The sequence below is a fragment of the Anopheles bellator genome, chromosome 2 (genome assembly GCF_943735745.2).
Source record: "Anopheles bellator chromosome 2, idAnoBellAS_SP24_06.2, whole genome shotgun sequence".
NCBI lineage: Eukaryota > Metazoa > Arthropoda > Insecta > Diptera > Culicidae > Anopheles > Anopheles bellator.
In genome coordinates this window covers 15438821-15464612 of record NC_071286.1, presented here as the reverse complement: position 1 = coordinate 15464612, position 25792 = coordinate 15438821, and the positions used below count along the sequence as shown (strand labels likewise).

The following is a 25792-nucleotide window of genomic DNA, read 5'->3' as shown; positions in this document are numbered from 1 at the left end:
TTCACAACAGAAACCGCAACAGTTTTTCAGTGACTACACACTTTTTGTTCCCTTTTATTTAATGCAAACTGCTTCTGTTTTTTCACGCTTTTTTTGTGTGTTTTTATCGAATGTTCATTTTTCAAAATAAAAAACAGCGGAAAATGCATTACATAAATTATTGGCACAGCTTAAATGATTTCATTTTATTGAGAAAACGAGAAAAATCCTGGTCTATAGCGAAAAAGAAATGGAAGGAAGGCGAAAAGAACGTGCGTAAGTTGTACGCGAGAACCACAAGTGAAATACTTCACTTGCGTGAAACATTGTCCATTTGAGCGTTGAAATATTCGGTGGCACATTCCGTTGCACTATTCAAAACCTTATCTCACTCAGTTTCCTATCTGGACGTTTCGAAAATGAGAGAAATAACATTTTTTTAATTACAAACAACTTTACACGGTCTTGCCATTTGACTGTTCGCAGTTTCTTGTTACCTCTAAAATACGGTTGGTGCGAATTCTTTCTCAGCAGCTTGTGGACATGATTCTTGTGGAGATGAACTTTAGTAACAGTATAAAAAATTATTTTCCACATTTTGTACATAAGCGCCAACCGAAGAACATTCATAAAAAGAGTTCACTGGTTGCCAGCGCGATCATTGCTCATCTCACAATTCGTCTCCCTTGCTCTTTTTACGGTGCGGTTCCGATGACCGTTGACTAAACTCCGCGTAACGATCCTCCAGAAAGTCAAACAGTGCACTCATGCAGCTATACGACGTCATCTCGTGTTTGAGATGGCCTACGGAGCGATGGAACAAGTATTAAACCATGAAACCTATTCACGAAGCGCGAATCGTACCTGCCGAGTGTCGCGGTATGTCTCGCTTCGTAATTGTAAGCGGTGTATCAAGAGGATCCTTCGCCGTAACCCAGTTCCGTGCGATCTGCAAAAGGAGAAAGGTGGTGTCATTAACATCCACCAGCGGCTACACGCCGTCTGCCACGATTACCCCTTTCAACACTTCCGGCACGAGCGAGGCCGAATGGACACTATCGGTGAACCCGACGGCAAACACCTTCTGCTGGAAAAACTGCGGATAGCGTTGGGCCAGCTCAACCGTCACCACTCCACCGTAGCTGTGGGCAACGATGGCAACGGCTTCCGGTTCGCTTGCCAAGATGTGCTGCTCGAGCACGGTGGCCGCATGCTCGGTGGGATTGCGGCTACCACGGATCGGCTTCCGGTCACCGTCCACCGTCCGATAGTTGTCGTTCGTGTTCAACACCAGCACCTCGTAGCCCAGTTCGCGCCCCTTGTCGATGTACGGAATTTGTGTTCCGGAATCGAGGCAATCGTTGATGATGAGACTGCGAGCCCACTGGCCAGCCCTTACCACACCACTTCCGTGAATCAACACGAGCAGTTTCTTTGGCCGCTGCAGCTTCTCCTGGGTGCTGAAGATAAACGTCGCCTCCTCCGGTGGTACGTCGGCCGGAAGGTAGAGCTTCTTAAGACCCACATCGGTCTCTAGCCTCTCGTACACGTACTCCGTGATGACATCGCCGAGTGCTTCGTAGTGTGCCTGATTCTCCGACAGTGAAGTGTACACCTGGTAGTCGAAGATGCGGTCGGTCAGCTTTCCCGTTTCTTTGTCGATTTGACGCAATTTGCCCGCTGCAAGTATGCCGAACGTCGTCAAGTCGAGTAGTCCTTGAAGACCCAATGTTCCACTAGCATCAACAGCTTACCATCGTTGAAACCGTACCCGAATCCCTCCAATGTGGTCGGGTAGGTGCGTTCCTCGGAGCTGGCCATCCGAGCGGATAGTCCGGTTACGGCTACGGCTAGTGGTAGCCACCGGAACCCTTCACACGTTCGTAGTAACCCCTTGGGCAGTTGCTGGGCGCGCTGCAGAAGAGGAAGCAAAACCCTCATAAGCGTTCAACAGCGCCTTCTGCGATTGCACCGCTCGGGGTGCCGAATCAAACGACCAAAATCCCGGATCACTAAATATTGACCAGCTGAACGGCACCGAGAACGAGCGTGATTATGTAAAGCACAGGATACATTGATTAAATAATCACCACCACGCGAATGTGAGCACTTTGTTTATGTCCTAGAAACCGTGACCGTGAACAGGTTTCGGTTTCGTGAAACCGTCACTCTCGCTTCGGAGCGAAACCCGTGCGGATTGACGATCTTCGTGGGATTTGTTTTATTTCGGTTTATTTTTTTTTCGCCGATGACTTCGTTGTGCTCAAGTGACAGCCGGCGCCAAAACGAACTGACAGATGGGAAGGGCTCTTAGCCGCTCGTCAACGCGTCGTGCTGCCGACGCCGCCGATCTTTGCAGTTGCCCGACCACGTATCCGGTTTATAGAAATATACAAAAATCTTAAATAATCATTATTTAGTTGCCACAAGACACGAGCTGAAGCTAAAAAAAGGTTACTAATCCTGCGACCTACTCTCGGAATGCTTTTTCTAGGACATCTTTACACCAATGTTCGCTTTATTTAAACTATAAACATTTTTTTAGAAATACTATTACATATGCTGTCGACCGCAAGTACTAGGTGTTTTGTGTAACTGCATCCATTTGTTTTGCGTCAGTGCGTCCGCTACGAACCTGCCTGGCCACCCGGAAATGAACCCATCGGCCCTTCCTAGCTGATCATCATTTGTACATCGATCGCGCGGGACCGATGATTTGACGACCGATTTTGATTTGCGCCAAGTGAAGGAAGTGAAAGTGTAAAAAGTTTGCCTTCCTTCCTGAATCGCCGCCTGGGGCCGTCCCATATGGCTGGCCGTGAGTGGGTCCCTGTGTTCCTCGCATTTGATACCACATACCACAACGTATTCCGGTGGATCCCGGAAGCTCAATGCCCTCGCGAAGGTCCTTGGTACGTATGTCAGTCTAAACACCTGCTGCCTACGCCGGTTTGCGCTACCCTTACCGTCTCGATCGAAAACATAATTCAAAAATTAAAAACAGAATGTGCTACTAACTCTTTCTATCGCGCCCCGCCACGTTGCTTACAACCTCTGCGCCGCGAGCACTCTGGCTTGCTGCTCTGGTAAGCTGTTCGGAGGATCCGCGAGTTCCCTGCCCACCCTTAACACTAGCCGGATATTTTACAGTTCATCTGCGGGAGTTCGAACGAAACGGGAGAAACGTAACCGTAAAAACGAAGGAATAAACGAATGTGTTCTTCCACCTGGAACCCGGAAAAGGACACCCCAGCCCCAGCATCCTCTCGACAGTGGCGCGAAACAGCACACTCCGGGACGACTCCGTGAGAAAACTCCGGGACGACTCCCTGACCAAACGCGGACATAGCGGCAACAGCATCCCCGGGTTCGCCGTCATTACGACAACGAAAGCGTAATGGCAGTTTCGATCCGCGTGTCCACGACCAGCAACCGGCAGCGGCGACGCCCATGAACACCTTGCTCCTGTACAAAAGGACCACCTTCGTCCGACCGCTCCGTTCCGATCGTTTCGCCGACGAGCGACGATCGTGTCAATCGGAATCGCTGAGCGTTTTCCGTCGTTTCGAGGCTTTCTGTTTGGACCAGTCTTCGTCGCTCGAATCGTCGCTGAAGTAGTTGGAGGTCGTTTCGGCCGCGGCTGCCGCTGCGGCAGCCGCCGCCGCTGCGGCCGCGGCAGCCTTTTTGCTATTGTTGGTGTGTGTCGCGGCAGCGGCTGCCTTTTCCGCAGCCGTTTCCTTCTTGCTCGAGGGCGCCTTCCGGCCACGACTGCTCGTGCCCCTTCGCCCGACCGTGGTGGATGTTTCGTCCTCGGCGGCCAGGGCGAACAGGTCGGTGAACTGCTTCCGCTGGGCCTCGGAACTGTGGGCGAACGCTGTCTGTAACGCCCGCTGCATATCGTTTTGCACGAACAGTCCAGTCCCCGTGCCGTTCCCGTGCCGGCAGCTGCGCCGAAAGTGTTCCAAATGATTCAGCAGCTGGTCCGAGCTGGGGGCCGTATTTTGTTGCGCGCTCTTCGACGGTCGCTTCCGTTTGTTGGGCGAATTGGAGGGATACTTCGAGGTCAGCAGGGCCGCGATCAGCTCCGACAGCTTTTCCTCAAACTCCTGGCACCAGTAGCGCAGCACGGACGTAACGAAGGGGTCGCCACGGTGTTTGGGTGCATCCGAGCCGCGGCTTAACAGCAACCGCACCAGCTCCGTGGTTGGTTTTTCGCTGCGCAGCAGCAACAGGATCGCGGTCAGGGCTTCCGCGTGCAAACTCGCCTCCAGGTCGGGGATGATCTCTTGGAACGTGTCGAGCGGGATGTCATGCGCCTGCACCAGTTGCCAGATGCAGATCTGCTCGAACGTTTCGTACTCGAGACTCTTGCGCAGTATGTCCACGATGCCGTCCTCGTCGAAGATGATCAGCTTGCCCTGCGTGATGCTGTAGATGATGTCGCGCAGATTCGTCCCGTCGATGCACCCGACCAGCAAATGCAGCACGGTCGAGTTGTTCAGCATCGTCGGCTTAAACTCGCGGTACATGTCGGGCAGAATCCACAGAAACATTTGCGTGTTGTATTTCTCCAGCAGATTGAGGTCCTTCTCGATGCACTCGTCGACCGTGTCGGGCGCGTCGAGCGCCTCACACATCACCGTGTAGACGGAGGCTTTGAAAGCGGTGTTGGTGCTGCCACTGCCACTTTCCTTCCGCCGGCACTGTAGTTTACCGTGCACTTTCAGAAAGTAAAGCAACATGTAGCCGGCCACGTTCACGCGGCTCACGATCGCGACGAGCAGCGCCATGACGCGCTTCTTACACGACTCTTCCTGCTGGTAGAGCAATCGGTAGGCGGCAAACAGCGGGTAGTTGATGCTTTCGGACAGATTGTCGTCCGTCTTCGACTCCGGGAAGTAGCTCTTGTCTGGCAGCGTTTGCCGTATCACCGATAGCACACTCTCCGTGAGGTAGTTCTCTTGCTCCTGATTAAGCGCTTGCTTCCCGCAGCTGCCGAGACTCTGTAGCAGCGGTTCGAACGCTTTGGAGCTCTTCTCCTTCAGGAACTCCTCCAGGTGTGTGTTGAGTGTGTCCGGAAGCGCTACCTTCGCGATCGCCGGTGGTTTCTCCAGTAGCCGTACCTTTGCCAGCGGCAGATCGTCGTCGTCCGACACGTCCTCGGTTTTCGTAGCGACCACCGTAGGTGCCGCCAGTGTCCCTGGGACCGTACCGATCGTCCGATCAGTTCCTGTCATTAGCATCGCATTCGTCGTCACCGCCGGTGGCTTCATCTTTCCGGCATCCGCGTCAGCCTCGTCGTCGCTGAACTTTGGGTCTTCCGGTGTTCCGGCCTTGTTGGTGGTTATTCGCCCCGCAACACGCATCATGCCTACCCGCTGTTGCTGGGCGGACAGAGTACCCACCGGGGCTGCCATCAGTCCTGCAAACCCCGCCGCAGCCCCCGTAGTTGGTGGTAATCCTCCTCCACCCGAGTCGCCGTGCAGTTTTCGCTGTTGCTCCATCAACCGTCCCCCCGTCATGAGTGTGATGTCTGATGTTTGACCCGGGTGCACTCCCGGATGAGGCCCCGGAGCTTCCAGCGTGCCTGGAAACAACATTGCGCCGCCCGGCCCGTACTTGACACTGTTGGGCGGTGCGCTGTTTGTCCAAAACTCGCGGAAATTTTCTCTCAACATCATCTTCAGCTCGCGATCGAGCCTCGGCGAGTCGAACAGTGGGCCCAGATTGGGGATCACCTTCATCTCCAGGATCTTGCGCAACGAGTTGTAGATCCCGGCCCGTATGCGATCCTCCCACTTCGGGTAGAAGTTCTTCATGATGCGGCACAGAAAGTCGAGCAGCGTGCAGCTCACGAGGGGATGGTTCTTGATCGAGTTAAACATCACCAGAATGCCGGGCTCCACGTTCATGATGTTGTCCTTGATCGGATCGAAAAACAACCAGTCGTAGAACAGTGCCAGCTTGGCGTTGGCCAGGGCGACCGCGTTCGTGCAGGATGTAAGCAGCCACCCGATGATCGCCCACCGGGGCATGATGTCCGAGCAAAGCATATCGTTCGTCGGATGGATGGCGCTGATGATGAAGCGTATCAGGTCCGACCGCAGGCTCTGCGATTCGGGCGTCGTAAAGTAGCGCTCCTGGAACCAATCCTGGTAGCGCGTGTGATTGCCGAACTTGACGTTGCTCGTGAGGAAGTGCACCTTACGTTCGATGTCGGGCGTAAGGCGGCCACGTAAGAACCGGCGGCTGGTGCGAGTCTGCAGCAGCTGCCACACACCGTTGAACGTGGGACAGAGCGATTTCGGGTTGTACAGCATGTCTTTCCACAACTGATCAAACTCCGGTATGCGGCTGACGTTCTGCAGCAACCGCACGAACTCGCGCCCGAGCGGGATTATGTCGGAGAACCGATCGCGTATCAAACTGATCACAAACTTCACTTCGCGGGTGCGCAAATGTCCAAACTGAGGGCCCGAGTGATCCTCGATCAATCGCACGTACGTGTAAGCGACCGTGCCGACGAGAAACGGGTCCTTTTCGAGCCACGCCCGATGATCGGTGAAGATGTCCAGCAGGCCCTCGATGAGGGCAATATTTTTCGGACTAATGTCGCCGCCGCTCGCCTGCCGCAATATGTTCCACGCCAGGTTGTCCACGTTCAGGACCTGGTTTTTGATCAGCTCCCGCAGCAACCACAACAACTGCTTGCGGCCCATGTCCGTCAGCTTGTGGTGCTTTTCGGCCACCAGCATCGCAAGGTTGTTGGTGACGAACCCGAGCCCATCGCGCGTCAGCAGCGTAAGATCGCGGTACGTTTTCGCAGCCGCCGACGGATCGGTCAGTATGATGTAGACCAGGGCGAGCGAAATTTCTTCGTGCTGCTTCTCCTTGCTGACGAGCGCCGACAACAGGTCGTGGAAGTCCTTGTCGCTGAGACCGGCCGTCGTCTCCTCGAAGTTGCGGTACGCCCGCATATACTTTTCCTCGTTCTCATCGCGGATGTCGATCGTCTGCAGGAACAGTTTACCCTCGAACGGCTTAGCTCCCGGGTCCATCGGTGTGCGCTTCTAGGATAATCGTTGATCTGTCTGTGCGTTCCGTGGCGGTCCCTGCGGTGGTGTCGTGTCTGTGGCGCTGTCCCCGCGTGGCCTGCTCGACCAACGGAAACTGGGACACGCACGCCGCACGCGGATCCGTGCCGTTCTCACATGCAACACACGCACCCCGTGAAGAAAGCCCGCGTTCGCCTCCTCCTGCGCGAAAGGCGACGCTCGTTTGACGTACGGCTGCCGCGTTCCGGGAGTGTGGATCCGGTGAACGGTTGGAGGAGAGCGCCAAGTGCGGAGCGCGGCCAGTTGGCCAATCGCAATCGTATTCCCGTTCACTGCAGTGTGTACTACAAATGCACGTCGCTCCGGCGGAAACTCGATGGTCGCGCCATCGGTCAGTGCGGACGCTATTACCAAACTGGGGCACTTTGTGACAGAAATTGTCCCAAAATCCAAAACCCGTCGCAAGTGTGCCTCCGGGGTTTACGGTATCGCTCGTCTCCTTGCTGTTTTAGCAATATCTGCGAATGGCCACGGCTTCTGTCCCGAATCGGATCGAATCAAAGCAAAAAACCCTTCCCAACTACAAAACACACAGCTCGTCAGCTCGTGGCAACTTCTTCACTCACTTTGCCCGAAATCAATCATACATTTGACAGTACTTAACGAAAACAGTACTCAACGGCACGCAAATAAGAGACCGAACGAAACACAAACACAACCGCGCGCTTCAATTTTTGAAATATTTCCAACAACTACATTTCAAATTTCGTTTGACACACACAATTTGAAAAGCGGGTACGAAAGATAAAAAAGAAATCACTTGCTCTTCCATAAATAATATTTTAAAATGTAACTTTAAATGTAAAATTACCCAACTTTACATTGTAATACCTAGTTTAGCTGCGCTGCTATAATTGATAAACTTTTTTTTTCGTAATGTTCTATACTAATTCCCGAAAAAAACAATGTACAAGCAATGCCAAACATGAATATTACCTATAATTTTGTGATCAGTAAAAATATAAAAATTAATAAATATAACTAATATATTCTAAATATATTTTATAGATCCCTTAAGTTAACATCGCATTCAAAGCAATGCCCCTTTTTTATTTATTCTCATTTTCAAGGGTGCCGAACTCTCCGCCAGACCGTTATGCCGAACTGTTATACCGAAGCGCAGTGGCGAAGTTTAGATGCTAAACAATTGCATAATACTATGATAGTAAAAAGTGGTTTATGTGTTAATTTTAAATAATTCTTTTTAGTTTTTAATAATTGTGTTGTGGGTTGATTTTTAATTGAATAAAGTAATTTTTCATCCTCGTGATGACGATCTATCGTTGTTCGAAAACATTATTTTAAATTAACGTACCACTTTTATAGAAAGTGATAAAACAAATTTATGGCTTCTGACGTTTATTACGCAAACGTCATTTGAAGCAGAAGAAAAAAGAATCTGCTCAAACGTAACCAAAACAAAACAGCATCGTAAAAGGCCTCGGAGCTGAGTCACTGTTTCGCCAATCAAATAAATATTTTCAATGGTAATTTTTGCCACAGGCCGAACTGGTTTCTAGGACACCCATCAAGGATGCGTAAAAGGCAGATCGATACGTTGAAGATATTCAATCACAAGTATGTTACAAACAAGTATTCAATCACGAGACACTGCAGTTCTGTTGTTTTCCCTGCCGTTCGACAGCGTACAAGAGGTGGTGGAAAATGAAGAATATCTGGTCAACTTCGACTGTGGCGGTCGTGAAATTGCAATCAACATTCACCTTGGCACCGGGTTTCCGAATGAAAAGCCAAAGCTAATCGTTAGTCCCATTCTGCGCCACCAGTGGGTTAACCCGACAACCGGTGAGATTGAGGGTGCTCCAGGAATTCTAAATGTAAGTGAAGAAGAAACATTTTTTGAAACCTTGCTGACCAAAACTAATGCCTTCAATGGATTCAAACGCGTAGTATACGATCCATTCCGACCTGGGACGAATAGTGCAGGCGGTAGGAAGGGAGTTCGAGAAGCACCCGCCGATGGTCTTTAACGAGACCCCATCCACACCGCAACACCATTCCCATCCCCAGTCGCAATGTCGCAACGGAAACGTTCACGAGTTCGCCGGCGAACCCCGGAACGTTGTGTCGCCGAACAGCAGTCACGAACAGGATCCGTTCGGGTTGCAAAAACTAACCACCGAGGAACTGTCCCGCCTGGACGAGGACGAAGACTATCGGGAGGACTTTATCGAAAAGCTACCGTTCGTGCAGCATCAAACCGATGAAATGGAGCAGTTGATGACCCGCATCGAAGCGCTGGCCACGGACAATCTGGCCCGCCGCGAAGCACTCGAAGAGCGCAAAGGCCACCTTGAATCACTGGCAATCGAGTTCAAGCGGCTCGGCCAGCACTGGGAAAGTGCCAGCCAGCGGTATCAGCGGAAGGCCGAAGATTTTTCACCACAACACATCAAGGAGCTGCTCCAGATTGCCGTGTCGACGGCGGATGCCAAGAGTGACGACGAAGCGCAGCGTTTCCTAGCCGGCGACACGGACGTCGGAGCATTTTTGCAAAATTTCATCGAAACCCGCAAACTCTACACGCAACGGAAGGCGAAGGAGGACCGGCTTGTGCAGCAACTAACGGCTCTGGAGCGCGCTGCCTTCTGAACACCGAGAGAGCCCTGGGTGGAAACATTTTCTTGTGATACTTTTTCGTTATGTAGCGCATGGCGTGCATTATTCTCATTCGCTTACTAAAGCAATTCCTCGACGCCGGTCTTGGGGAAACAAAATATTGGGCCCGTCGATTCATTCCACATCCGAAACCGTGCACAACGCGCAGGCTCTGCCCCCCCCCGAAGCGAAAAAAACAAGGGTTTGCGGCACACTGAAAGAAAAGCTAGCTGCCGACACATGACCTACCAACGGGAGCGCGCGCAACAGTGTTGTTGAACACGCTGATCCTTAGAAGATTACATGCGAGGACGAACGGAAATGCGTAAAGCATGTACTGCGCTGTTAACAGACTTGTCCATCGATCAAGAGATAGAGAGACAAAGAGAGAGAGAGAGAGAGAGTGCGTGTGCGTGAGGAGAAAACTCACGGTCAATGGCTCCGTTATCTCTAGTCCTCGCCCATGTTCGTTTTGTATCAACAGTCAATTTAATGTATGCTATGAAGAATGTATGCTATGAAGCATGTAGCATGCTTGGGACATGTAGATATTTAGCAAGCGTATCAAACACCGTAATAAGTAAAATTGAAACCCACGAAATTTAATTTAATTTCATCATTCAAAGCATATTAAAAGTAAAGTAATCTAGAATCGCTTATGATTATTAAATGAGTATCGCGATATGCGACAGCACATGCTGCCGAAGCATAACGGCGATGGTGGTTCACATTCTCGCACTTTCTCTGTAGAAGTTGGCCGAGAGCGTAGCACACGGTTTTTAATGTACGATATCCTTTAATCGTGCCTCCCACTGAGAAGACGCCATTCGGCCGAGAACTCCAGCTGTGCCTCAGCATCTGTAACGGATAGTGCGGGAAGCTTCGTTGCGTTGCGAGCACAGCGAGCGGAGAGAATGGCCAGCGGAGCCAGCGAGCACGGAGAGCAGATGCTAGGGAAAATAAAACGACAAACGAGCGCTCGGCTGGAGGATAAAATAAACAGCCCGCGCTCGGAAAATGCTCATTCTCGGTGGAAAGCTCGACTCGAACGACCGTGTTGCGGGAACCTGCCCAGGTTGTTAGAAACCCTTCCCCATTCCGCAAGCGAAACAAAATAACGCTGCCAGTGAAAATCCCAAGTAGTGTCCCTTAGTGTGGCGAAAAAGGGGTGCAGTTTGGCACCGTCAGTTTTACTGTGCAAAGTGTGTCCTGTCCGGACGAATTGAGGATTCCGTCAGGTGAAAGCTCCCTCTTAGTGTCATGAACGCTGGACCGTGAAGAAAAAACCCAGTGTCAAGTGTTGCATGTGGCTGACGAACATTCCAGCACACAGATGGGTGAAACAGCATAAGTGAAACAATAGCGAGAACTAGAGCAGCATTTTCTAGCTATTTAATGTCAGTTGTAGTGTTTTGTGCTTTTGGCAAAAGACTTCAGCACGCATCCTTTAGGCTAGTGGGACGAGTTCGAGTTAGTGCTCGTAAACGGGAGTATCGTCAACGTGGAATGTTGCGGGATCCTCCATTGTTATAATAATTATGTTTCAAATTATGCTTCAAAAGCCACAGATTCTAGCATTCAGTGCTGGACCCTCTGCTGAGAAGCGCCCGTCCGGTTTTATAAAATTAAACTCCTTGCCCTCGAAGCAAAACTCGAAACCCCATAGCATAACCCGGAAAGCGGAATGCATCTTTATCGCTTTTCTATGATAATACGAAAGTCATTAAAGGAAGTACCGTTCACAGAACAGTGGCGCTTTCGCATCCTCTGTCGCACACGGCTCTGTCGGACTCCGGATGAGGCATCCGAGTTTCAGCAATTCCCGCTTAGCGAGTCAACTCAATCAGTGTCCCTAAATGGGGTGCCACTTTCCATTTTTTCTCAATTTGCTACTACTAAATACCCTCGAAACGCAAATTATGTTCCCATTTCCGGGCGTTCCAAACCCGACCGAAACCGAATCGAAATGTGAAGCGAAGCTCTGGTACATTACACGCTTGAAGCCGTAAAAACATTCGGCGGCATAAACGGGGCCACAATGGAAGAGTTTTGCCAGTAATTGTATCAAAGCGAATGCCCGCCGCATTTGGTGGCGGAAAGCTACCGGAAATTGCGTCCTCAAAAATCTCCCAATACCGACACCAGATGTGGCTGGTGGGTTTTTGTGCTGCTCGTGGCAGCCAGAAGCCAGCAAGCAACGCAAGCCGAGCGTAGCTACGGGGCTCCGTTCAGTGTTCTCTTCGGATGTAGAATCCGCTTGCGGAAGGACTTCTTCCATTTTCTTATCACCCACTCGAGCGAATCCATCGAAATCTCCTTCGGATCGCGTTGTGCCGTTGCCCGTGCCCGTTTTCATCATCTTTTCCGCGCTCGAACCAAGTGTTTGCCAGCAGCACTTGGTAGTGGTTGTTGGGAGGTTAGTGCATCGTTTGCTCTCCTGTTGGTGGTTGGAATCGAGTTGATTTAGCTGAAACTCTCGATGACGTGGCCATTCGGCAGGCAGGCTATTCTAGCGCGAAGTGCTTGTCATTGTACAGTAATTGAACCGAAGGTCTCTGTGGTTATAAAACTTGGTGCCAAAGTATAAAACTAACCCGCAGTGCTCACACAGCGTGCGAATCTAATCATACCCAACTCCCTAGAGGAACCACCCAAGGCAGATGCAGTATCTCAGGGCGCATCTTATCCGAAGCGATACGGGACAAGGCACTTGTAGAGATAAAGACCGACCGCCGATTTGCATACTGAGCTCAGCAGCCTCCACAGACCACTATTTAGTGCAGCTGGTGTCGTGCTATGCTTACAATCTTCCGCCCTGGTGTGCTTCCCGCGGCCAGAGCCACGGAACCGCACGGCCAAGTTAACACATTAAGAAAACGATGGAGAGACATTTTACAATTGACCATGTAAAAGGAAGCGCATCAACAAAGGCACTCAGTCACTCTTGTTTTCTTCGGTGAGAAGTGGGGCCACCTTCCTCGTGGACTAGCGGCAAATTGGCTTCAGCTATGATTGATGTTGACCATTTCGAAATGGTCAAAATACCACGGCCAACGACCGTGGGATTTTTGCTGTCATCATGCGGGGGTTGATAAATGAGGCTCCAGTGTGGCCGTGAAGGAGACATGAAAAAGAATTGCGTCCAATTGTGACTCTTTTTGCTGACAAATGTTGGCACGCAGCATGCAGACGTTCAAACATATTTAACGCGGAAATCGGTTGCAGTGGCCATGGTGACCATTTTATTCCTGGTCCAATTCCGAAGGCGTTCATAAATCGTGCGATCAATACCCCGGAGCGTAATCATACGATCGCTCGCTCGGTCGTGTCCCTGCCTGCCGATATGCTGCGACAGTCCAACAGTCCATTCCCAACGATGGGTAGTAACTTTTCCTTCTTCGCCCGGTGTCGTGCTGATGGTCTACATCCAATAAAACTCAATCACTGTTCGCAGATCTGTTCGTTAGCGGCATAAAAAATCCGGGGTAGTCCGCGGATAGGATGCTTCGGCACAAATGAAACGAACCCAAAACCGAGCCATTCAAGAGCTAGACCCTCGCGGTTGCTTTTGGTTGGGATGACACACATGAATGGTTTTTTTGCTAGCGAACCGCGAAATGTCATAAAGTAAGGACACGCCACGAAAATCAAACATCACCCATGCGCCATCCTCGATGGATCCTGATTCTGAGCAGTCTGATTTGTCCCTACGCTCCACCGCGGGGGTCCATCGCGGGTGCCGTAGTGCTAACGCCCGACGGTATTCATATTCAAACAAATTTTCCTCGATCGAGAAACATATTGCGATGGCGCAAAAAGGTTGACAAAGGATACGCCAAAAGTCAAACGAACCACCGCTCCACCCGGGCGGACATTAGACGGAGAAGTTGGAGTTCTATGATGTTGCTCCGGGTGATGATGACGGTGCCGGTGATGGCCACGTCAAAGTTTGATTACTTTCCCCCCAGTAGAACCGGAGAACACCAAGACCGCCGGAACGGAGCCGAGTGTGACGGGTGTGAACGGAAGTTTGCAGCGAATCAGCACACGTTGGCAAACGAAACCCGTTTGTCGACCCCTTCTTAGCGGCGGATGCCCCGCGGGGGGCGGATAGGTATCCCAATATGTCAACAGAAGCACCACGGACTTCGATGAACTCGAACGAATTGATTATAGTGTGATGTGAGCGCTCTGACGGACACCACCACCGCCAGCGAGTTCGAGGAGCTCGTGTCACGGACATGTTTGCCAACACGAATCACGTCATTTCCGAGTTGACGTGCTACGTTTCGTCCTTTGTGTGTTTGCGCTGAAGGACACCAATCGCATCGAGGGTTGCGCCGCCCCAGCAAGTGGCATGCTGGGGACCCTTAAAAAGATCCGGAAGTTTATGAGCTTCGCCCGGAGATGGACGATTGCCCCGGAGAGGGACACGTTTTTGTCCCGCTTGGTTCAGCTCGGTTGTTTGTCGTGTGACGATTTTATTAGGATTTCCATCAGAAGAAGAAGAAGGAATGCTTACATGAACTTCTAATCTGTTGCGCTTTGTGCAAAGATATGCACGTATTTAATGGAGGCTTTTAGTCATTCTTGCTGTGTACGGTACCGGTGGTGAGTTTGGAAGTCCTGTTCCAGCCCAAAAGGTTCCCGTTGTGTCTGAGAATGAATAGCGGTATTGCATCAGGTCTTCATCGTGGCCTAATTCAGTTTTATGGACAAGTTACTCGCGTGGAATGTAAATTTATTGTGATTGTTTGCAAACTGTCTCAGATGGGTCGACAGCTCATGGTTCATGCGGAAATGTCATGCCATAGACTTGACCATAAATTTCAATGAAACTTTCACGGCCGAGCTGGCGACTCAGTTTATGATTATTAAGAGCTATTAAATGCCTCAACACAAAGCAATTACAAACATTACTTTCATCCAGGTTACTAAGGAACGATAAAGAATGTTACGAAACGTCGAGATTTTCCTCTACATAACGTTTTCGTAACCGCAAGTAGCGTCAAGTATTCCATGTTCCGTACCTTCTCCGGGTTACGTTACGAGTCTGAACGCTGAGCGGACTAATCTTAAAGCGAAAGGAAAATTGGCACCACAAAGTGCTGGGCGCCTCCATTGCACTGAAGTGTGAATCAAAGTTTTAAGCATTTAGTTGATATTTATACCATAAACATATTTCATGTGAGCAAACTTAAGTAAGGGTTGATGCGGAAGTTAAGTATGAACCAACTTCAACTAATCTAATATTTAATCATACAAGCCCCGTATTTGATTCATTGCTAAACATCACACTTTCATTGTAATTACAGTCAACCCAAATCCAGTCCAGTCACACTAACAACCGCAACACATGCTAGTCGCACGCCCTAGCTTCCCGCACCGCGTAGGAGGCCTGACACAGCGATGACTACCGACCACAATCCGCGTGAAAGCACCGCACTAACAGCATGTTTACCTTTTACCGAACGGCAAACCAACTAACCGCTAAATCACATGCCAACACCAACGCCGTTTTGCGGGAAAATAGTGGGCTTTGGTGGGTTCAGTTTCAGTCACACCGGGTTTGGCCAGGGTGACCGACTATTCTTTCTCCGGGAGGGACCTTTTCACCATACGCGGGATGCCAGGATTGATTGTCGAATAATTTTGCAAATAATTAAATTGTTTTCCATTCTCTGATCTCCTCCATTTCACTTTGGCTCGGTCTGTTAATCGCATCGACATACCGCGCGGAACCGCGGGCTGGGTGGCGTGCCAGAGGATGGTTCGCGCTATTCCTCCTCGGCCTCAGACGAGTGCCAGGTGACACCGGTCATTCACGTGCTCCAGTACCCGGGCTGCGTGCCGAAGCCGATTCCGTCATTCGCGTGTATCGGCCGCTGTGCCAGCTACATCCAGGTGTCCGGAAGCAAGATTTGGCAGATGGAGCGCTCGTGCATGTGCTGCCAGGAGTCGGGCGAACGGGAAGCGTCCGTGTCGCTCTTCTGCCCGAAGGCGAAGAACGGCGAGAAAAAGTTCCGAAAAGTATGCCAAACCCCAAGTATGCCCCAAGCCAAAAATGTGTTCTCACCGTCGTCCCCAACACTAAACCTCGCACGGAGCGAGCCTTGGATGGGATAGTGTGGTCGCTGTTGTTGGTCGCTTCACTGCTGCTCTTTGCATTAATCATGCTCGTTGGACCGCATGGTGATAAGATAGTAAAAGTTGGCCACTGCGTACGCGAGTGCTCAGGCCGGATGTTTTGCTTGAGCTGCGTGCCCATCACATTCCGTCTGGTCGTAGCTTTTTACGTGCAAACACCACCCACTGAACCAGTTGCAAACTTGGTGCAAACTGCACTTAGCGTGGCCGGTGCGTATCCTGAGACCGCCCCAAAAACGCTGCCGGAATGAAGTTATGCTGTAGCCGGATGTCGGTATCCCGTGTTGCGCCATGTTGTTGCTACTTGTGCCGAGCTGCTAGTCAGATGGTGTGCTTTTGCGTTTTTATGTGCTATCTCCTATCGCTTGCGCTTGGCTGTTATCCTTATCTTGCTTAATATTCTCTTTTATTAACACGGCCCAGTTTCGACTGGTTTCCGCTTTAGTTTTGGCGTTTTACCTTTTCTTTCCCCTTCCTTTTGCTAACACATTTTATTCCGCGCCACTGACTGGGTGTGCCAATTCCCACCATGCTTGCGCTTGCCGCTCCGGTGTGCCTAATTATGTTTTATCTCTCTCCGGGGACTCACCGGGAACGAAAAGAAGCTGCTAACTGGTGGAAGCGTTATCTACGTTTGTTTTCAGTCGAATGGCTTCGTGGAAAATCATTACAAGTTTTTTAATCAGTTTTACGAACGTATTCCCTTCGGATTCTTTAACGAGCGAGGAGTGCTCGGTATCAGGCTTCCAATGATTTGATAAGTTTGCCAAAAATGTTTTAATTCATTTCACAGCTTTTAATCCCAAAACTACTTCTCCATAAGCTGGGCAGCAGTTTAAATTTATGACCACACGCCAAAGATCGCGTCAACGGTCAAAAATTGTTGCCCATATCCGAAGCATCGGCCGACGGGGGATTTTTGCCGAACCACGGCACCGACGGCATTCCGGCAACATTTTCAAAATAACCTTTCTATCAAAAATAACCCAACAAAAAAAAACAGGCAAAATGCTAAACAGACAAACACGGACACACGGGAACACATTAAATGTGCGCAAAGCAGAAAAGGTTCACAGTTTACGACCCAACACAATCCGCCAGACGACGCGCCTTTACACGATCCCCAAAGCTGAACCCGGTGATGTTTGTGGTCGGGGACGTAAACAAAGGCCGCCCCTCGACACCACCACGGATTGACGTGAATCCGCAGAGCCGATCCCAAAGTGGTCCCAACACACACCACGTATTGGAAGCCACCGGCCGTGAAGTGGTTCTTCTCATCAGCCCCGCAGGGATCGAATATTTGCGTGATAATCCGGGGTCCAGCTACGGCATCAGTCGGCCAACAGTTACATGCGGCGCCACAACACCGATGGTTGCTGGGGGTTTGTGAAGCTCTCTCTCTCGTTCCTTCTGACACCTTTTGATCAGTTACCGGTTGGGTTGCCCGTTTGACGTCAACACTTTTGGGCAGCATCTTTTGTGAAACGTTCTGCGGTTCTTTTTGCATAAATTTCATGTTGTTTTTTTCTTCAATTTGGTTTGGTTTCGAATGCTCGGCGCGTTCGTTTGTAGAAGCAGCGAGAATGTGTTAACCATTGACGTGTTCGCAGTGCGCTAAACTGTTAAAGGACAGTTGGAGAAAAAAAGCATAAGCCATGACCACGAATGGTAGCGAATGAGTAAAACCAGGTAAGGATCAACCGTGTAAAAAGAATCAACTCCCGGCGGCCTCCAAGTTGACAAGCATCAAAGAGTGCAACCTCCAAGTCCCAGCATCAAACGATACACGGAAGACCCGAGCTAACCACCCCGGCCACCACCCACACACCACGGACTCTACGTAGGACACCGGGCCGGCAAAAAATCGCGTCAAGTTGGAAGGAAAAATCTTCTCGGCGGTGAACAGCTTTCTCACTGCATCGACCTTCGTCAAAGACATCAGACAGCTGATCATGGTGAGTGGAAAACATGGGAAAAATGAGCAAAACAAACTGGAAAACCCTTTTATCTGCTCCCAAATGTGACAGAGATCACATATCGTACGCATGCGATGCCAAACGGTGCGAACATGACTGAAATACGCCACTGGCCAGAGATGTGAATTAGGTACCATCCCAAGCCATTTGAAGGGGTTGCGAAAATACAGCCTCGTGGCGTTATTTGGGTTTACTATTTTTTCCTTGCTTTGCTCGGTTCGGCCGCGCTGTCCTTTTTGGCACGAAAAGTTCGTAACGTGATGAAGGAACTCGTAATTGGATTCGTCTCGTTAGAAAGCCAGCGGAAGAGCGGCAACTAATTTAACGCTCCAGCCGTAGGATCCACGACGACGACGACCCTTTTTGCGTGAAGAAGGTAGACATTTCATTAACGTGTGATATTTTCCGATAACGTACACGGTGCATGCATACCGGAGAAGAAGGTTGTGTCAATGGGCACACGAATCCATTCGTCGTTTTCCCGGGAAACACCTCCTCCAGTGTATGAAGCTCTCATGAATTGTCATCTGTTGCCTTCGTGCACTCGAATCGATCGTAAAACAAACAACGAACGCTCTGTTATCCATTCTGCCGTACAATTGATCACGTCCAAGCCGCTAATCAAATTACGTGGAAACGGATCCCGCTAATCATAATTAGATCGCTTGCACACAAAGGGTGTTGCCAGGTCTATTATGGTTACCTGTGACCCTGTTAAAATTTAACACCCAGCTCAACGGATGCCAACTTCGCTGAACTTCTTCTTCGCCGTCACCAAACAATCCGCACAATTAGTGCCGTAAATTAATCCATCTAAACTGATTAACCTTCTCGTCAGCCCGTCGTGGGTTCTGGGAACGTAAATACCTGAGGGTACGCTCCGCCAGCGGAATCTGTAACATTGTGGGTAGGTGTGATATAACGAGCAGGGCGTTATAAATTATTAATTACTAACCCGGCTGCGAGACGGTTCCCCCGAAAGCCTTACGATAGAAGCACTATCCGTTATCTAACCACCGGCTGCAGGAGAGAAGTTTTAGCCCTCACAAACCTTGGCTAAGATCCGCAACAAACCACGGTGCCACAGTGTGTGCTAAATCTGTTGGCCCGCTACGACGGAACTATGGCGTGCGTGGTTGCGCAACTTCCGCTTTCCGGTCGACAAGAAATGGTAAATTTATGACACAAAAACCAACGCCTCGGGAATAGCTTAAGGAGCCCCCGCAGGGTGGAAGTGCAGCAAAACTTTTGTAGTGGAACCGTGTTCACACGTCGTGTAGGTGAGAAAAGTTCCGGAGTGTATAGGAAGTTTAAGAAACTACTGTTGTGGGACAATAACTTCGGAAACAAAACTCAATAAGATTGCAACCACTATCGGTGTACTGGAAAGAAAGTCGTTCCGATCCAATCTGAAGAAAAACTAGACTCCGACGATAGTCTAAATGCTCCCCTGGTTCACCTTGGCCCCAAAAAGCAAAGGATCAACAGATTATTGGGGTGCGGGAACCGAGCAAAGGCTGATAAAATGGTCACACCAAGAAAGAATAAAGAAAACCGAAGGCAACACATCAGCACATTAGTTCATTGGCAGTGGGACGTTTTCTGGGAGGACATCATCGGCACGGTTGGCAGGGCTCATTTGGTGCAGTGCGGGCCACACTCTAGTAGCAACCCACGGCTAGGGAAACAGTATTTGGCCATTAGCTTTCATCGACGACGTCGTCTGCAACCAATCTGACGGCCAAGCCCGTCGGAATGCGTGTGGTGAACCATGTTTCAGCTTATCCGTTCGTCGTCGTAAATGGCCTTCCGGAAGTCGATCGCAGATGGAACGGGACGCCGCGGCGGGTCAACACCATTAACACCATACGCCGTATTTTTATGATGACCGTGTCGCAGTCGTGCTAATGTACGGCGGTTCCTTCTATTTTAACGACAACGAGTAAATCTCTTATTTTTTTAAACGACATAAAATTCGACACCATTCGTATTATCCACGGTTGACTTCCTGGAAGGTGAGAGCTTCAAAAGCGAAAGCCGAAGCCTGTTATTGAATTTACTTTCTTATCGAGTTCGCATCAAAGCATTAAAAAGGATTCAACAAATCCGGTGCCCGATTCGCGGGGCAACGAAACGTTATTTGCCCGTGGCGATATCGTAAAGTTGCTGACCGCTCCCCAAAGGGACGATTGCGCTCTCGGCACACCCGGATGATGCACCGCGGCAACACGTAGCACCGAGCGAACTTTTGCTCTTTGATGCGCACGTTTTTGCAGCAGCAGCACCTGAACTTTGGGCAGAAAATGTATGCAAAACCCACCGAAACCGACTGGCCGGCTGTAAACTGTTGTTGAATTTTAATAAGCACCACAAGCAGCCCGAGCCCCATATTGCAAATTGTATTTGCCGATGGAATTGAGTGCAGCCAGCAAAGGAAAAAAGAACTGCAAATATTATTAAAGCACCCGAAGCACGGTACTACACTGACCCGGGCGTGGGACGCCAGAGGAAAGTTTCATGGTCAATTATGTGAAAAGTGTAACAGCTTGACAGCTTGTTGCTTCTTGGTGTCCCACCGGCCGCAGGGGCAATTTATTACTTGCCCCGCCGATAACGACGTGACCACAGAAAGCCGTTGGGCGAGTGATTGGGAACGGAAAATCGATTTCGGACAGCAATTGGGTTTTCCAATGAAAATTTGCTTTCCGGTTTCAGGTGCACTGGTGCGCGAAACGAATATCAAGAGCGGCCGACTATCAACCAAACGTGTAGTGGAATTAGCGGAAGCGGAAAACTGAGGATAATTCGGCCAAACTATCGATTCACTTAAAGGTTTCGCAATTTACTTCGAGCCACTGTAGTTAAAAGGACTTCCATAGCAGATCATTAATTATGTTGACTGCCGTTTTGTAAGTTCTTCTTCACGGCCAAACAAACAACAGCCGACAGGGAAGAGCCTAAATTCTGACCGACACAAAGCGAAATTAATGCCTTCGGCCAACAGAGCGTTCAACGAGCGAGTAAATATCGGAGGGCGCAAAAAGCGATGCAAAATGTCCCATCGGGCCCAATAACTCATTCACTCCAACCGCGAACGGGAGGCGAACAAGGTACAGGAAGAAAAAAAACTCGTCAAATATTTATCAGCTTTACGAACTCTGTGAAGTGTATCCCGATCGGGTACGGCATCCATGGTTCGGCAGTGTCTCCTTCGTGTGACAACGTATCGTAAACAAAATCGGCCTGCACAGGCCTCCAAAGTTTGGTACTAAAATATTGTGCCAACTTTCACTTCGTTGAATTCCGACTGGTTGCGTGGGCCAAAAAGGATCGATGGAAATCCATTGAATTGACCTTTCTGATTACGTTAAGGGACGGTTCGACATCCCCGAACAGGGAACAGTTAAGAAAAACTAAAAGCCGATTGATCAACTGCCTGGAACAAACATCTCAATGGACCGGAACGATCCGTTGTTCGTGGAAGTAATTTGTCTTGAAAGCAAAGTACAAGCAAAATGGCATTCTGCATTCAGCCAGTGATAAGCACGAGGAATTCATATATAACTCAACGAGTTTTTATAACTCCGCCCGAAAACGGAGCCTCGCATTACGAGGCAATATGCTACTTTCTGCTCAGTTCCAGGTAAAGGTGGCACGACCTATAGGGCTCCCACAGCAATACACGTGAACACATGCGGATGGCCCCGGGGTGACGTAGTGTAAAACATCCGAAAGCTTTTTCACTTCATCGATTAAGGATAGCCAAACTGAACCACGACGTTACTTGCCGCAGGCGAAACAAAGAAAGGCGTGAAATCGTTTCGTTTCTCCTGAGCCGTGCTTTACGTTTTCTTGCGGTTGTTTAACCGGTCTTCCGCCAGGCCGGGGATTGTTGAAGTATGTTCCTTGATACTCTCTCCATCTCGTCGCTTGCGTTCGATTTGTAGTCCCTGATTGGATTTCGGAGTCAATTGAATCTTCGAAACCGCATTTTGAATCCCGGGAGATGACAACGGTGGTGGGGAGTTTTGTTTTCCACGTGCCGACGTGCAGTGGAATCGTAAAATCAAGCCACACACTGGGTCTTTAGGGTTTTAATTTTTCTTATTTCTTCTGCCTTAAAGTGTTGATTCTACTTTGTTACTAATGTGTAAGTAGTATCCGTATAAATAAATTAGGATAGAATCCGACATATCGAACACCACGTACCATCTGGCGAATGTTAGTCCCTTTCATAAGACGATCTGCTAACAAACGAGCCTGGCTTTGATCAGCAAAGTATGCAGTCATGTTTCTGAGTGGCTTGTTCCAACCCTTCAGTACTATCAGCCCTGACCCTTTCCGATTGCTGAAACACGCATGATTGAAGAAGTGCTTTTTGTGCGGTCCTAAGTAAATATTCTTTTCTCTCAGACCCGACAGACAAACAACGACCCAACGACCACACCAGGAACGAGCTCTACCAATCAGACCCCCGCGGATAGTGTAGATTACCAGCAGCACAGCCGCCCGGACTCGGTCAGTGGCTCTCGGCAGGACAGCGTCAATCAGCCGCCCAGCGACACCTCCAGCCTGGACGGGAACGTGTTTGTGGATGGTGCGAGTGCGCCCTCGCACGGTAGACAGCGCCGCTCGCAGACCACGGACTCCCTCGCGTCTGGCAACACCGTGGAGTGTGCACTGAACAGACGCTTCGTTTCGAAGCACCAGATGAAGGAGTTCCGGGAAGCGTTCCGGCTGTTCGACAAGGACAACGATGGGTCGATCACGAAAGAAGAGCTGGGCACGGTGATGCGCTCGTTGGGGCAGTTTGCACGCGTCGAGGAGCTGCAGGAGATGCTGCTCGAGATCGACGTCGACGGTGACGGTAACGTGAGCTTCGAAGAGTTCGTCGACATCATGTCCAATATGACGGACACGGTGGCGGAATCGTCGGCCGACCAGGAGGAACGCGAGCTGCGGGACGCGTTCCGAGTGTTTGACAAGCACAATCGAGGCTACATTACGGCTTCGGACCTACGGGCGGTCCTTCAGTGTTTGGGCGAGGATCTGGACGAAGAAGAAAGTAAGTTCCTTAGCGGGTAGAGTGAGCAGTGGAGCGGAACGATTGGAGCATTATTCCGTGGCAATCTTCCCTTACAGTCGAGGACATGATCAAGGAGGTGGACGTCGACGGGGACGGACGTATCGATTTCTACGAGTTCGTACACGCGCTGGGCGAGCCAGAAGATTCGCAGGAGAACGACGAGGACGATGAGATCGTCTCCATTCGCTCGCCATCGTTCGATGTGCAGGCATAATGAGATGGAGTTACCGAAACTTTGGCCAACCATACGGAGATGATTACGGAATTGACCAAGTGAACGGAATGGACACACAACTGCGTTCCCGCTTGCAGGACCTAACGAACGCCAGCGTTACAGCGTAACGTAAACCTAAAACTAATCGATTTTTCGCTTATACATACCCATTGATGAATGTAAAGGGAATGACCGGAAGACTTTTACGCATTTGGGGGCTAATTCTGCGCCAAAACTTTGCGACCGAGCGATCGACTTGTCGGTTGGCAGTCAGACATATGAATAGCAACTTTTAAAGATCCTTTTCCACATAATCGCTGTTTCGCAATCAATCATATGAAAAATCACAAAAAAGAAGCAATTATCAAACTACATCTAACTAGTATTAGAATGATAAAGTATGATTAAGTGAAGTTTGAGAGATTAGTGTTTATTTTAGTGAGATGAGTGATTTAAAAAATCTTGCCAATGCCAGAGATACATTTTACGATTAATACTTTCAAATCATCCACCATATCACGTACTATTCGCCCACGGTGCCGGTATGAAGCATTTTGAGTGCCACACCGCATCAATCCGATGTTATTTTTTCAGATTTTGCAAAACTTATGTGGGGTTTAATTGGCAAAACAATGAGTAATATTCAGAACAAAAGAAATAATTCGTTTCTGATCGTTTGCAAGCAGAAAAGTCGAATTGAGCAACACTTTACGGTGTGGATAGAATGAAGCCGAGTGAAACATTTCCGACGAACAAAGTTTTAAAACAAGCTCATAAATATTACGAGATTATATCCCTACGGCATATCATGCCAGGCTACAGTAAGCATTCGCGTTCGTTACCATACTTGCCCATTGTACAATTTTTGAAACTACCAACCGAACATCAATAAATGATAAGAAATTTTATGTATGTTTAAACAAATGTACAATCTTTCCTTCGAAATGTCCTGTTATGTCGGCTTTGTATACGGTAGAGAATTCGGGGTCATTGGTCAGCGATGTCTGTATGAGTCTTGTGTTATCTTGTCCGATTTCTTGATATGTGTGGATGGTTATGTAATAAGAAAGCGACTTACCTGTCAGCATCTTCTCCAAAGACAGTGAAATCTTCTTTCTATTAAAAGCACTCGCGCACATCCGTTAAAAGAAAACCACATCTTTCTATTTCTTCGTAAATTCTTCGTCTGAAACAAACATGTGAGGTAATACTTCTCTTAAAATCGTCCAAAATGACCACCTTTCGTTCGATCAAATCACTGTCGGAGCACGACTGCCGGAAAGCACTTATCGCGTAAGCATCTCCTTTGGCATGTGACCACAATCGCCCAGCGTTCGCAACGACACACGCCCGTTTTGGTAAATCGATATCCATGAGATCGACGCGTGTCCAAGCGAAAAGCGTAACCAGGCTTCGGCCGGAATCTGTAGCGCACGACACGCAAAATACCTTATAACGTTCGCATGGCACACGATGATCGTGTACGAGTCCTCTTTCTGCGAAGGGTCTGCGCGGTAAAAATACTTCCGAAATGCACTTTCGATGCGAGCGCCGTCCTGGAAAAACTGCTAAAAATATTAACATTGCACCAATAGTTAGTACATCTCCTACATCGAGCTTGCTGGTAATCCACTGCTTACCGAAGCTTCTGGACGCCAATGTCCGATCGGCGGTTCCGGCGGGATTGGGGCACCTTCTTCAAGGAGTGAACAATCTTTGAACTTTAGGTGGGGCAGTGAACGGCCAATGATTGCTCCCGTTTCCTGCGCGCGAGACATTGTCGAGCGCACTATGGCATCGTACGGCATGTCGAGAGCCTTCAGTCGGTTGCCGGTCAAGTCGGCCTGTTTTCTTCCAACCTCCGTCAGTATGCGTTCGACATCGGTTTCACCGTCCAAATTATACTGACCGTGGCGGATCAGAATCAGATGCCGTGTGGCGCGGCCTTTTTTCTTCTCCACTTCCTTGAGGTATTCTTTCTGTGCCTCCGTGTCTTCAGTTTTCTTCAGTGGCTTCACTAGACTTCGCGGATCACGGCTATAACAGAGAGCGAATGTTGCAAACAGAACTTCGAAACGGCCCAAAGCTTGAAGCACACTTACTGATCCCAATTGTGATCCCAAAGAGAACAAGGAGATGGCTCATAGTTAGTTGTGAAAGAGTTCAGAACCGTATGTCGATCCGTCAGTTCCGTGGTTCCGTTCCGTGTTATCAACCAGTATCCGGTTACTCCACTCACGCCGATGGCCGTGGCGGAAACGAACTTTTTCGACATAAATCTACTCCACGTTCCCATGGCTTGCTATAGAAGCACTTTCGGTGCACAGGTTCACAAACAAATCACTTTCTGTAAGACGGAGTGTTAGGTTAGAAGTTTGATGCCGGTTCAGTGTGTAATCAATCACGGAGCATTTTAAGGAATTTCAACAAAAACTGCTATACCTACCACACGTACGCAATAAGACCAAAACGGATACAGGTTTTACACTAATAACTAGACGAACAAGTACGTTTTGACTAGCGAAAATAACTACAAAACTTCACAGGAAACTTAACCAAAACACCGCCAACGTCAAACGCACGGAAAGTGTGACAGCTCCGTTTTGACAGTTGCAATGAACCGAATGAACTCAAAGGGGGTAGTACAAGCAAT

At 49.4% G+C, this 25792-nt stretch overlaps 6 protein-coding genes across 10 annotated transcripts; 3 read left to right on the top strand and 3 right to left on the bottom strand.

The window, feature by feature from the left end:
- Window positions 1-464: 464 nt before the first annotated feature.
- Window positions 465-2230, bottom strand: LOC131209292 (FAM172 family protein homolog CG10038). Its single transcript, XM_058202326.1, has 4 exons — window positions 1734-2230; window positions 995-1659; window positions 844-928; window positions 465-783 (listed from the first exon to the last, which is right to left on the bottom strand). The coding sequence occupies exons 1-4, from the start codon at window positions 1918-1920 to the stop codon at window positions 650-652; spliced, it is 1071 nt and encodes a 356-aa protein (XP_058058309.1). The 5' UTR covers window positions 1921-2230; the 3' UTR covers window positions 465-649.
- Window positions 2231-2625: 395 nt separating this feature from the next.
- Window positions 2626-7037, bottom strand: LOC131207069 (integrator complex subunit 3 homolog). The gene is made up of 2 exons (XM_058199678.1): window positions 5257-7037; window positions 2626-5163 (listed from the first exon to the last, which is right to left on the bottom strand). Exons 1-2 carry the CDS (start codon window positions 7035-7037, stop codon window positions 3513-3515), a joined length of 3432 nt encoding a protein of 1143 aa, XP_058055661.1. The 3' UTR covers window positions 2626-3512.
- A 1524-nt stretch (window positions 7038-8561) lies between these two features.
- Window positions 8562-9810, top strand: LOC131210908 (vacuolar protein sorting-associated protein 37A). The gene is made up of 3 exons (XM_058204224.1): window positions 8562-8672; window positions 8740-8932; window positions 9006-9810. The coding sequence occupies exons 1-3, from the start codon at window positions 8629-8631 to the stop codon at window positions 9705-9707; spliced, it is 939 nt and encodes a 312-aa protein (XP_058060207.1). The 5' UTR covers window positions 8562-8628; the 3' UTR covers window positions 9708-9810.
- A 936-nt stretch (window positions 9811-10746) lies between these two features.
- Window positions 10747-24014, top strand: LOC131210909 (calmodulin). 4 transcript variants are annotated; one of them, XM_058204226.1, is made up of 4 exons: window positions 10747-10788; window positions 17436-17818; window positions 22253-22904; window positions 22982-24014. In XM_058204226.1, the coding sequence occupies exons 2-4, from the start codon at window positions 17816-17818 to the stop codon at window positions 23137-23139; spliced, it is 813 nt and encodes a 270-aa protein (XP_058060209.1). In that variant the 5' UTR covers window positions 10747-10788; window positions 17436-17815; the 3' UTR covers window positions 23140-24014. The 4 variants fall into 4 exon arrangements, with proteins under 4 accessions (XP_058060209.1, XP_058060212.1, XP_058060211.1 ...); XM_058204229.1 differs by lacking the exon at window positions 10747-10788 and adding an exon at window positions 10805-10951 and having other exon boundaries at window positions 17442-17818; XM_058204228.1 differs by lacking the exon at window positions 10747-10788 and adding an exon at window positions 10805-10951 and having other exon boundaries at window positions 17439-17818.
- On the top strand, window positions 11264-15839 carry LOC131207068 (bursicon). Its single transcript, XM_058199676.1, has 2 exons — window positions 11264-11327; window positions 15511-15839. The coding sequence occupies exons 1-2, from the start codon at window positions 11264-11266 to the stop codon at window positions 15837-15839; spliced, it is 393 nt and encodes a 130-aa protein (XP_058055659.1).
- A 330-nt stretch (window positions 24015-24344) lies between the features above and the next one.
- Window positions 24345-25703, bottom strand: LOC131209913 (serine/threonine-protein phosphatase Pgam5, mitochondrial). Of its 2 annotated transcripts, none has more exons than XM_058203069.1 (4): window positions 25586-25703; window positions 25242-25486; window positions 24780-25176; window positions 24345-24707 (listed from the first exon to the last, which is right to left on the bottom strand). In XM_058203069.1, the coding sequence occupies exons 2-4, from the start codon at window positions 25433-25435 to the stop codon at window positions 24426-24428; spliced, it is 873 nt and encodes a 290-aa protein (XP_058059052.1). In that variant the 5' UTR covers window positions 25436-25486; window positions 25586-25703; the 3' UTR covers window positions 24345-24425. The 2 variants fall into 2 exon arrangements, with proteins under 2 accessions (XP_058059052.1, XP_058059053.1); XM_058203070.1 differs by having other exon boundaries at window positions 24345-24704.
- Window positions 25704-25792: the final 89 nt, after the last annotated feature.